General features: G+C 41.7%; 1 protein-coding gene across 3 annotated transcripts in view; it reads left to right on the top strand.

The window, feature by feature from the left end:
- The window catches only part of THSD7A (thrombospondin type 1 domain containing 7A), an 862,000-nt gene that overhangs the window by 630,812 nt on the left and 219,066 nt on the right, over positions 1–12,122 (top strand). For all 3 annotated transcript variants that reach the window (XM_029588974.1, XM_029588975.1, XM_029588973.1), the window contains one exon: positions 3,682–3,785. In XM_029588974.1, the coding sequence (XP_029444834.1) occupies positions 3,682–3,785 (104 nt within the window). The remainder of the gene's footprint in view (positions 1–3,681; positions 3,786–12,122) is intronic.

Below are 12,122 nucleotides of genomic sequence, written 5' to 3'. Positions count from 1 at the left end.
TCACATTCTGCATGTTTGCAACTATTTGTTCTCGCAGGATCTAGTTCTGCCTGTTGACAGTCCTGTTGAGGCACACTAGCTCTGCCTGTATGTGTCATAGGTGGGCCCCCATGCCTCTTTTTCCAGCTGGATCAGCTGCTCATGCATGGACTCCTCTGTTGATGCTGGGGATGTTGTTGGTGCTGGTGCTGAACCTGGTGCCAGTGCTGGTGGCACCGCTGTGATGGTGATGTGGAGTACTGGAAGTTGGGCCTCCAACTGTGGCATGACAGGGCTTATGGGCTGCTCCTGGTGAGTGCGTGATGCTTTGGGCTGGTGCTGTGGTATTCTGGCTTGAGGTAGTTCAGAATCTGTAGCCTTCCACTCAAGGCTCTGTTCCTCCATGAAGCCAGACAAGTTGAGGGATACATTGAGTGGGCTGGATGAACCTAGGGGTTGCATCATCGCCAATGGCTCCTGAGCCTAAGTCTGCTGCTGCTCCTCCTCCTTCTCGCTGACCTGGGTCTTGACATCCATGAGGAAGGGGCTGCCAAAGAGGGTGGTATGCGGCTAGTCCCTGGGCTATGTTTTGCCAGATCTGGCCCTTAGTTGCCTTTGAGGTTTTGGCCTCCCAGTTGCTGAAGAGCATGGCATAATGGTACAGGACCCCTGCAATGACCATCTTGTTCTCCTGAATACTGAACTTGATAGCCCAGATACGAGGGTATCCTGCTGCCTGGCTGCCAGAAGGGGGTGCCACTTCCATTTCCCGAAAGGTGTCCTTCCTTTCCTCACTCTCCCTCCCACTCCCCTCTCCCCTCCCCTCCCTTCCTACTCCTTCCTAAATCTGCCCTACCAACACTCTTCCCCTCTGCCCTCTCTCTCTATCCATAGCCTGCTGCCCTCCTTCCTCTAGGCATCATAGTGGATAATACATTTAAATCGTCGGCTCAGTGTGAATGTTAGGAATTATTAGGAAGGGAATGGTTAATAAAACGGAAAATGTCATAATGCCTCTGTATCGCTCCATGATGAGAATACACCTTAAGTACTATGTACAATTCTGGTCACCGCATCACAAAAAAGATAGAGTTGCACTGGAGAAGATTCAGAGAAGGGTGACCAAAATGATATAGGAGATGGAACAGCTTCCCTATGAGGAAAGGCTAAAGAAGTTAGGACTGTTCAGCTTGGAAAAGAGAAGACTGACGGGGGATATGATAGAGGTCTTTAAAATCATGAGAGGCCTAGAAGGGTAGATGTGAATCAGTTATCTACTCTTTCGGATAATAGAAGGACTAGGGGCACTCCATGAAGTTAGCAAGTAGCACAATTAAAACTAATTGTAGAAAATTATTTTTCATTCAATGCACAATTAAGCTCTGGAATTTGTTTCCAGAGGATGTGGTTAGTGCAGTTAGTGTAGCTGGGTTTAAAAAAGGTTTGAATAAATTCTTGGAGGAGAAGTCTATTATCTGCTATTAATCAAGTTGACTTAGGGTATAGCCACTGCTATTACTGGCATCAGTAGCTTGGGATCTTCTTAGTGTTTGGGTAATTGCCAGGTTCTTGTGGCCTGGTTTGGCCTCTGTTGGAAACAGGATGCTGGGCTTGATGGACCCTTGGTCTGACCCAGCATGGCAATTTCTTATGTTTCTTATGTTTCTCCTCCACTCACCTCCTCACTTCTCCACTCACCTCCTCCACACAATTCCTCACTCCTCTACTCACCTCCACACAATTCCATACTCCTCCACTTCTCCACTCACCTTCTCCACACACCTCCTCACTTCTACACTCACCTCCTCCACAGAAAAAGGCAAACTGAAAAACGTGACAAAGAAGCAAAATCTTTTACACACACAGATAGACAAAAGACAAAGGTCAAGGTAAACACAAGGAAAAACTGTAAAGAACAGGACAATGCACTCAGAATTCCCAATAACAACTAACTCCTAATCCACTAACCGCTACTCATCTCCTCTCCACTAACCCACGCCTCAGCATACCCTAAAAAATGCAGCTGCAGGAAGCCTGTATATATAAACAGAAAAAAATAATGCATCACACACTAATTAATGCTAGCCATGTAAAATCACACGGCACGAACTGGGGCAGATTTTAAAAGATTTTGCACGCGCGTCCATGTGCGCATGCTACCCAGCGCGTGCACATAGATTCACAATTTTATAACATGTACGCGCAGATACACATGTTATAAAATTGGGGGTCGGCACACGCAAGGGCGTACACAAATTCTGTAACTTGCGCGTGCCGATGCCCAAGGCCTTCCCCCGTTCCCTCCCATGCCATCCAATTTTGGAGCAGCCTTGGAGGAAACTTCCCAAGCCCCTAACCTAACCTCCCTTGCCATTCCCCTAAACCTCCCGCCCCCTAACCCCCCTGACCTTTATTTTACCTGTTGCACGCGTCAGCAGCCTGCCGGCACACGATCCTCTGACACAGCGGCAAATGGCCACTGTGCCGGAGGCCTCTGGCTCCCCAGACAGCCCGCCCTGACCCTTTTTTGAAGCCCCAGGACAGCTGCATGTCCCAGGGCTTTATGTGCATTGCCAGGCCTTTCTAAAATAGGTCCGGCATGCGTAACCCCATCTACGCATGTAAATCCTATAGATTTAAGCATGTAGGGCTTGTAAAATCTACCCCACTGCCTGCTAACGCAATGCACCACATGGTGATGCAACACGTGATGCACTGAAGCAATGCCGAGTCTGTTGACACAATGCCTCATGCACTATTTATCTATGCGATGAGGCAAGCTGCTAATTTTCCAAACCACGCCCGTTTTTTTTTATCGCTGGCACTTTTTTCTCTATATTTATAGCGATTTGATGAATCTAAATCTAAGTCAGGCCTGCCCAATAACAAGTCTAAACTTAGATAGATGAGACATCCATCTAAATAGCGATTTCTCCAGCAATATTCAGCAGCATAGCCATGCTGCTGAATATCCCAATTAGGTTAGTTAGATATGTCTATTCGGCTAACTTAGATAAATGGATAATTTTTCAATATTGACCCTCTTGAGTTCTCTTTTTTCCCACCTTCTTCATTTTGTTCTATGCTGAATGTTATGACAGACTTATTATAAATTACTTGACAATTATGTAAATTAATATCATCATCATGACACAGATTAGGCCCAATTACATGTTATAACTTTCTTTTACATCCCCTTTGGTCCACTTTTTCCTAAGTCTGCCTGGATCATTTTCCTAGTGATTCCTCCACTTTGATATTGGTTAAGAGGCTTGAGTACTCTGATGATCCCAAGTGTGATATTAGCAGTGTGCAAGCTTCTGGTAGGTCTCCCTTAACAACCAGATGTTAAGAGAGAAGACAAAGAGTGGACCACAGGTACCTCAGTTTGGGGCTTCTGCAACAGGCCAGTAACAGGATCACATAAAAATTCACTTATTCATAAACTTCAAAATAGAAATAAACCACATTTATATCTATGAAAATGTTCTGTATTTCTGAGCACTACAGTATAACATATTTCTTTGTCTAGATGGAACTATTCCAAATTTCAAGGATTGCTCTCATCTTCTAAAGAATTTAGATCAGTCCAAGTGGAGATTTTACTCATTGTTTCCTTAAAGTGCTATAGAAAAGGTAACTTTTTCTTAACCTCCTTCTCCATCTTGCAAGCATTGTAAGGTATTGATCTTTTCTTTACAGATGGAAGACACACAAATGGCGAAGATGCCAGTTAGTACCTTGGTACGTCCGACAGGACAGCCCTGGGGCACATGAGACTTGTGGACCAGGGCTACAAGCTAGAGGTAAATGGGGTTCAACTCTTTTAATCATTAAATATTTTTTATAATTCTTTCAATTTTCTCACTAACAAGTTGATGATATTATCTTATGGATGATTTTTTTTGCTTGACATGTCTAAGCACTGTTTATTTAATACATGAAATATGTGAATATGGGATTCTGGTATAAATCATCTAAAATATAACATAATAACTTAGTAGATGATAGATAAAGACCAGTTGATCAGTCCAAGTATGCCCAGTTATTCTGTTGAACATTGCTAAGAATACAAAAACATAAGAACATAAGACTTGCCATATTGGGTCAGACCAAGAGTCCATCAAGTTCAGTATCCACCAGTGGCCCATCCAGGTCACAAGTACCTGGCAGGGAAGGGAAGATAGATTCTAAGTTGTTTATCTTAAGAATAAGCAGTGGATATCTGCAACTCCACCTTAATAGTGGTTTATGGATTTTTCCTCCAGGAACTTGTCCAAACCATTTTTAAATACAGCTTCCACCACATCCTCTGGCAACAAATTCTAGATAATTTGTGTTGAGTACAAAAATTATTTTCTCTTATTAGTTTTAAATTTATTACCTAGTATCTTCAGTGTGTGTCCCCTAGTATTTGTACTTTTTGAAAGAGTAAACAACTGATTAATGTTTACTGGTTTTATTCTACTCATTATTTTGAAACTTCTATCATATCTCCCCTCAGCCATCTCTTCTCCAAGCTGAAGAGTTCAAACCTCTTTCCTCATAGGGAAATCATTCCATCCCCTTTATCATTTTAGTCACCCTTCTCTGAACCTTTTCTAATTCTGCTATATTGTTTTTGAGATGTTGTGACCAGAACTGCACACAATACTCAAGATGAAGTCACACCATAGGGCAATACAGAGGCATTATGATATTCTCTGTTTTATTCTCCATTCTTTTCCTAATAACTCTTAGCATTCTATTTGCTTTCTTTGCTGCTACTACACACTGAGCAGAATATTTTAATATATTATTAATGATGACACCTAGATCCTTTTCCTGAATGGTGACTCCTAATGTGGAACCTTGCATTGTGTAGCTATAATTTGGGTTACTTCTCTCTAAGTGCAACACTCTGCACTTGCCCACATTAAATTTCATTTACCATTTGCTTGCCCTGTCTCCCAGTTTTGCAATTTCTCACAATTTTCCAGTGATTTAACAACTTAGAATAATTGTGTTTCATCAGCAAATCTGATCACCCCATTTCCAGGTCATTTAGAAACATATTAAAAAGCAATAGTCCCAGGACAGATCCCTGGGGAACTCTATTCTCCATTGGGAAAATGTACCATTGAGCCCTACCCTCTGTTTTCTATCTTTTAAACAGTTGGCAATCCACAATAGGACACTGCTCCCTATCCCATGACATTTTTATTTCCTAAGAAGTTTAAGAAGTAAGATGGGAGAATTAGAATATATAGCAGTGAATAATGACATAGACTTAATTGGCATCTCACAGACATGGTGGAAGGAGGACAACCAATGGGATAGTGCTATACCGGAGTACAAATTATATCGTAATGACAGAGAGGAGCACGAGGAATGTGGTGTGCCGCTTTATGTCCGGGATGGCATAGAGTCCAACAGGATAAACATCCTGCACGAGATTAAATGCACTATTGAATCTTTATGGGTAGAAATCCCATGTGTTTCAGGGAAGACTATAGTGATAGGAGTATACTACCGTCCACTTGGTCAAGATGGTGAGACTGCAGTGAAATGCTAAGAGAAATTAGGGAAACTAACCAAATTGGTAGTACGGTAATAATGGGAGACTTCAATTACCCCAATATTGACTGGGTAAATGTATCATCGGGACACGCTAGAGAGATAAAGTTCCTGGATAGAATAAATGATATCTTTATGGAGCAATTGGTTCAGGAACCGACGAGAGAGGGAGCAATTTTAGATCTAATTCTCAGTGGAGCACAGGATTTGGTGAGAGAGGTAACAGTGGTGGGGCTGCTTGGCAATAGTGATCATAATATGATCAAATTTGAATTAATGACTGGAAGGGGGACAGTAACCAAATCCATGGCTCTCGTGCTAAACTTTCAAAAGGGAAACTTTGATAAAATGAGAAAAATTGTTAGAAAAAAATTGAAAGGAGCAGCTACAAAAGTAAAAAGTATGCAAGAGGCGTGGTCATTGTTCAAAAATATACCATTCTAGAAGCACAGTCCAGATGTATTCCACACATTAAGAAAGGTGGAAAGAAGGCAAAACGATTACCGGCATGGTTAAAAGGGGAGGTGAAAGAAGCTATTTTAGCCAAAAGATCTTTATTCAAAAATTGGAAGAAGGATCCAACAGAAGAAAATAGGGTAATGCATAAACGTTGACAAGTTAAATGTAAGACATTGATAAGACAGGCTAAGAGAGAATTTGAAAAGAAGTTGGCCATAGAGGCAAAAACTCACAGTAAAAACTTTTTAAATATATCTGAAGCAGAAAGCCTGTGAGGGAGTCAGTTGGACCGTTAGATGATCGAGGAGTTAAAGGGGCACTTAGAGAAGATAAGGCCATCACGGAAAGATTTAAATGATTTCTTTGCTTCAGTGTTTACTGAAGAGGATGTTGGGGAGGTACCCATCCTGGAGAAGGTTTTCATGGGTAATGATTCAGATGTACTGAACCAAATCACGGTGAACCTAGAAGATGTGGTAAACCTGACTGACAAACTGAAGAGTAGTAAATCACCTGGACTGGATGGTATACACCCCAGAGTTCTGAAGGAACTAAACAATGAAATTTCAGACCTATTAGTAAAAATTTGTAATCTATCATTAAAATCATCCATTGTACCTGAAGACTGGCAGATAGCTAATGTAACCCCAATTTTTAAAAAGGGTTCCAGGGGTGATCCAGGAAACTACAGACCGGTTAGCCTAACTTCAGTGCCAGGAAAAATAGTAGAAAGTGTTCTAAACATCAAAATCACAGAACATATAGAAAGACATGGTTTAATGGAACAAAGTCAGCATGGCTTTACCCAAGGCAAGTCTTGCCTCACAAATCTGCTTCACCTTTTTGAAGGAGTTAATAAACATGTGGATAAATGTGATCCGGTAGATGTAGTGTACTTGCATTTTCAGAAGGCATTTGACAAATGAGGAATCATGAGAGGCTTCTAGGAAAAGTAAAAAGTCATGGGATAGGTGGCGATGTCCTTTCATGGATTACAAACTGGCTAAAAGACAGGAAACAGAGAGTAGGATTAAATGGACAATTTTCTCAGTGGAAGGGAGTGGGCAGTGGAGTGCCTCAGGGATCCGTATTGGGACCCTTACTTTTCAATATATTTATAAATGATCTGGAAAGAAATACGACAAGTGAGGTAATCAAATTTGCAGATGATACAACATTGTTCAGAGTAGTTAAATCACAAGCAGATTGTGATAAATTGCAGGAAGACCTTGTGAGGCTGGAAAATTGGGCATCTAAATGGCAGATGAAATTTAATGTGGACAAGTGCAAGGTGATGCATATAGGGAAAAATAACCATTCCTACCCAAGAAAGAGATCTAGGCGTCATAGTGAATAACACATTGAAATCATCGGTTCAGTGTGCTGCGGCAGTCAAAAAAGCAAACAGAATGTTGGGAATTATTAGAAAGGGAATGAATAAAACAGAAAATGTCATAATGCCTCTATATCGCTCCATGGTGAGAACGCACCTTCAATATTGTGTACAATTCTGGTCGCCGCATCTCAAAAAAGATATAATTGCGATGGAGAAAGGTACAGAGAAGGGCTACCAAAATAATAAAGGGAATGGAACAGCTCCCCTATGAGGAAAGACTAAAGAGGTTAGGACTATTCAGCTTGGTGAAGAGACGGCTGAGGGGGGATATGATAGAGGTGTTTAAAATCATGAGAGGTCTAGAACAGGTAGATGTGAATCGTTTTTTTTATTCTTTCGGATAATAGAAAGACTAGGGGGCATTCTATGAAGTTAGCATGTGGCACATTTAAAACTAATTGGAGAAAGTTCTTTTTCACTCAACGCACAATTAAACTCTGGAATTTGTTGCCAGAGGATGTGGTTGCTGCAGTTAATATAGCTGTGTTTAAAAAAGGATTGGATAAGTTCTTGGACGAGAAGTCCATTACCTGCTATTAAGTTCACTTACGGGCGGATATTAAATGCCCTGCTCGCGTAAATCCGGCCGGATTTACGTGAGCAGGGCCCTCGCGCGCCGGCGCGCCTATTTTGCATAGGCCGCCGGCGCGCGCAGAGCCCCGGGACGCGCGTAAGTCCTGGGGCATTTTAAGGTGGCGTGTCGGGGGCGTCGCCAAATGACGCGGCGTTTCGGTGGCGTGACGTGGCATTTGGGGGGTGGGCCTGGGGGCATGGTTTCGGCCTGGGGCGTTCTGGGGGCATGACCGCGCCCTCCGGAACAGCCCCCGGGTCGGGTCTTGGCGCTTCCGGCAGGCGTAAATCCATGGATAAAGGTAGGGGGGGGAGTTTAGATAGGGCCGGGGGAGTGGGTTAGGTAGGGGAAGGGAGGGGAAGATGAGGGGAGGGCGAAAGAAAGTTCCCTCCGAGGCCGCTCCGATTTCGGAGCGGCCTCGGAGGGAATGGAGGCAGACTGCACTGCTCGGCGCGCGCAGGCTGCCCAAAATCGGCAGCCTTGCGTGCGCCGATCCCGGATTTTATAAGATACGCGCGGCTACTTGCGTATCTTATAAAATCCAGCGTACTTTTGTTTACGCCTGGTGCGCGAACAAAAGCACGCGATCGCGCTATTTTTTAAAATCTACCCCTTAGAGAATAGCCACTGCCATTAGCAATGGTAACATGGAATAGACTTAGTTTTTGGGTACTTGCCAGGTTCTTATGGCCTGGATTGGCCACTGTTGGAAACAGGATGCTGGGCTTGATGGACCCTTGGTCTGACCCAGTATGGCATTTTTTTATGTTTCTTATGTTCTTATATAGCGTGTAAATCATCAATTCCGCTGGCAAGTTGAAATGTTCACCACGGGTGTTCACAAGAACGGAGCGACTTTGACACTTCAATCACAAACAAAATTTAGTTATTTACTGCAATGTGTACATTTAAAACACTAGCTGAACTGCATGTCGGTATAAATTATCAAAAGACAAAATTAAAGGTTTCAGACTATTTTTGATTAATAATTATTTTAGTCTATTAACATTTAAATGGATTGTGTTCCTGAAACCTTAGTTTATTTTTCAACACTGTGCACACGAAATTATCCAGTTCGGTTATTATGAACCACGTATGATTTAACCCCCGACTCTTAAACAATTTTTAGTTTATGTTGTCATTTTTTTAATTTTATTATTTTTTCTTACATTTTTTTCTTTTACTATTTTTTCTTATGTTTTAAATATGGTCTAACCCAATATTTAGTAACAAACAATAAAGCTTTCACTGTGATCTGCAACTTTAAAGTCACTCTGGCGTGCCTACAGTGACTTAAGGTAATTAATCTTTCCTTTTTTTCTCTGTACACCTATGTGATATCTCTGATGATCGGCGGTATATAAAAACTAACAAATAAATAATTAAATATAAAAATATCGGGAACTAAATATTCAAAAGTCATTTAGATGGATAAGTTAATAGTTATCTGCCTAAATGGCTTACCCAGCTATATTTAGCCTTTATTGGGCTAAATTCGAGCTGGGTAACTAGTTAGCTGGATTAAAAAAGGGGCATTTCAGGGATGTTCCATGGAAGGTTGAGTTATCTGGCTAACTTTTCAGAATATTGAGTATATCCGGCTAGGTCAGCTGGATAACTCACTACTTACCCAGATATCTTCAGAGATATCCAGGTAAGTATCACATCTTTGAAAAAAAAGGTTGTGGGCCTTCTGGCCTGATACCCACCTCCACCACCACCAGCACATGATTCTATCCCACTCTGTGGTCCCAACAAGTTGCCGGCAAGTTTACAGCTTTCAAAAGACATTGCTGCCTGCCCAGCCCTCACCCCCCCTCCACTAAAAATACTTAAAATGTCCCACATCTGCCTCCCCCCAGTCATCACCCTCCCACCTACCCGTTACCTTCAAGAATGACCTCTCTTCAGTGTACCAGGATTACTGTTGTCAGTGACCCCTATTGCTTGCCGTGTACGTTTGTCTGCTAGGGTTGAAATGTAAGTTAAAAAAATAAAAAGATAGAGCTGTTTCTCAGAAGTTTAAAAAATCTGGAGTAACCAGGGGGAGTCCAGACTACCAAACCAGGGGGTTTTGGAGGACCTAGCTGTTACAAGGCACACTAGAGGATGAACTGGTGAAACTGGCAATGGTGTGGTTGCACGCCCCTTTTAAAATCCCCAGACTTACACAGTAGAAGCAGTAGGTGCACGCCCACTTAAAATTTGGCACCCCTATGTGCATGTGCAGGATATTTGATAACATACGCACATATACAGGCACAAGTAATAAAATGGTCGCGTATCTGGGACCTAAAGAGCCCCTGAGAACCAGTTTGAAAGTTACCATCACTGTAGTACAATTCTGTTGACCGCTCCTTCAAAGGATATGAAATGATTGGAGTCAGTCCAGAGAGTGGCTACTAAAATGATCAATGGTCTTCGTTCTAAAGCATATGGGGACAGACTTAAAGACTAAACATGTATACCCTAGAGCAGGGGTGGGCAAGTCCGGTCCTCGAGGGCTGCAAACCAGTCGGGTTTTCAGGATACCCCTAATGAATATGCATGAAATAGATTTGCATACAACTGAGGCAGTGTGTATACAGGTCTCTCTCATGCATATTCATTAGGGATATCCTGAAAACCTGACTGGTTTGCAGCCCTCGAGGACCGGAATTGCCCACCCCTGCCCTAGAGGAAAGGCAAGATAGGGGAGATACGATAGAGATATTTAAATATCTCAAAGGTTTCCATGCACAGGATGAAGGTGAAAGGGAGTAGACACTGGAATAACCTTAGGAAATATTTCTTTACAGAGAAAGCTATAATAATCTCCTTAAAGATGGCAGTGATACTGAACTCTGATATATTCAAAGGGTAAAGGAGAATGTGTTCATTGTGGAGCTAACAGACTTAGCCTGGCCTGGTCGGTACATGTGTTTAGTGAATGCTGCGACAGAGCTAGCTTTGTTGTTTTGAATGACTGTGAACCGGTTTGCTCATTGATGCACGGAGTCTGAAAATAATCCTTTATAGGGGAATAAAAGTGTGCAGCTTTATGTTCGACCCAGGGTCTGGGACCCATCCTGACCTGTGGCTGTGTTTCACAAGGTATAGATAGAATTTGTACCAATTTGGAAATGCCAGTTTTGAAAACTGTCTCAAATTCTAGCAAGAAAGCATTGTTGCCAGACTAGTAGTAACTAGGTTCTAATTTGGAAACTATTCTTGCAGAAAGTTATTCATTGACTTCAGGGAGCAAAAATAATTATATCTTATGTTACAAAAAAAACCTCCTATGGTTCAAATATCCTGTGCATCTCAGAAAAAAACAAACAACCTCTTTTACATTGAGTTTATGTTGAGTTTTATTTTGGTCCTTACTCAGAATTGTGTAATAGATTATCATCCTTGTCAGAATATGAATGAACCTCATTATCTTTTACCTAATATTACAGTCATTGTTTTATCACCACCAAAATGGATTTGGCAGAACAGTTGGCATTGGGCAGATTCCAATTATTATGCCAGCTTGAACTAAGGGCAAAAACACTGCCTCCTTTAAACCTAATCAGCCCAACTCCAAATGTATGATTGGGCATTAAGAGAAAAAAATAGAAAGCTTTTATTTCCAGTGAGGAAAAGAAAAGGGTGGCATAATTAAGTGGAAAGATAATGAGATGTTATGTAAAAGTTTGGAAAGCCTCAAAAGTATATAGAAATTAAACAAAAAAAAAAAGTCTCAACCTCCTTGACTTTCATCATGATAGGTTTGGACCTTACTACTTGATAATGAATGTACTGTGTGCAGATGGGGTAAACTTTCAATAATCCTCCTGACAAAGCATGTGTGTGCATAGTTTTCGGCCTGCACAATCCAATCTGATCTTCAAACTCAAACTTCCCACATCGTTTGTGTGTTTGAAGATAAGGTGGTTATGTGGATAAAGTATATAGGAGCACTTGAAGTCATTTTCAATGGGCACATAAAATATGTGGCGGGACTTTGTATATACATTTTTGTAACTTTATATATAGAAACATAGATACATGACAGTACAAAAAGACCATATGGCCCATCTAGTCTGCCGATCTGTCCAATTTATTTAACCCTTGCAATTCTCATCACTCCCTCAGAGATCCCCCGTACTTATCCCATGCTTTCTTGAATTTAGATAC

Source organism: Rhinatrema bivittatum, chromosome 2 (assembly GCF_901001135.1).
Source record: "Rhinatrema bivittatum chromosome 2, aRhiBiv1.1, whole genome shotgun sequence".
Taxonomy (NCBI): Eukaryota; Metazoa; Chordata; class Amphibia; order Gymnophiona; family Rhinatrematidae; genus Rhinatrema; species Rhinatrema bivittatum.
The sequence above is the reverse complement of the archived record's forward strand: the minus strand, read 5'-3'. Positions and strand labels throughout refer to the sequence as shown.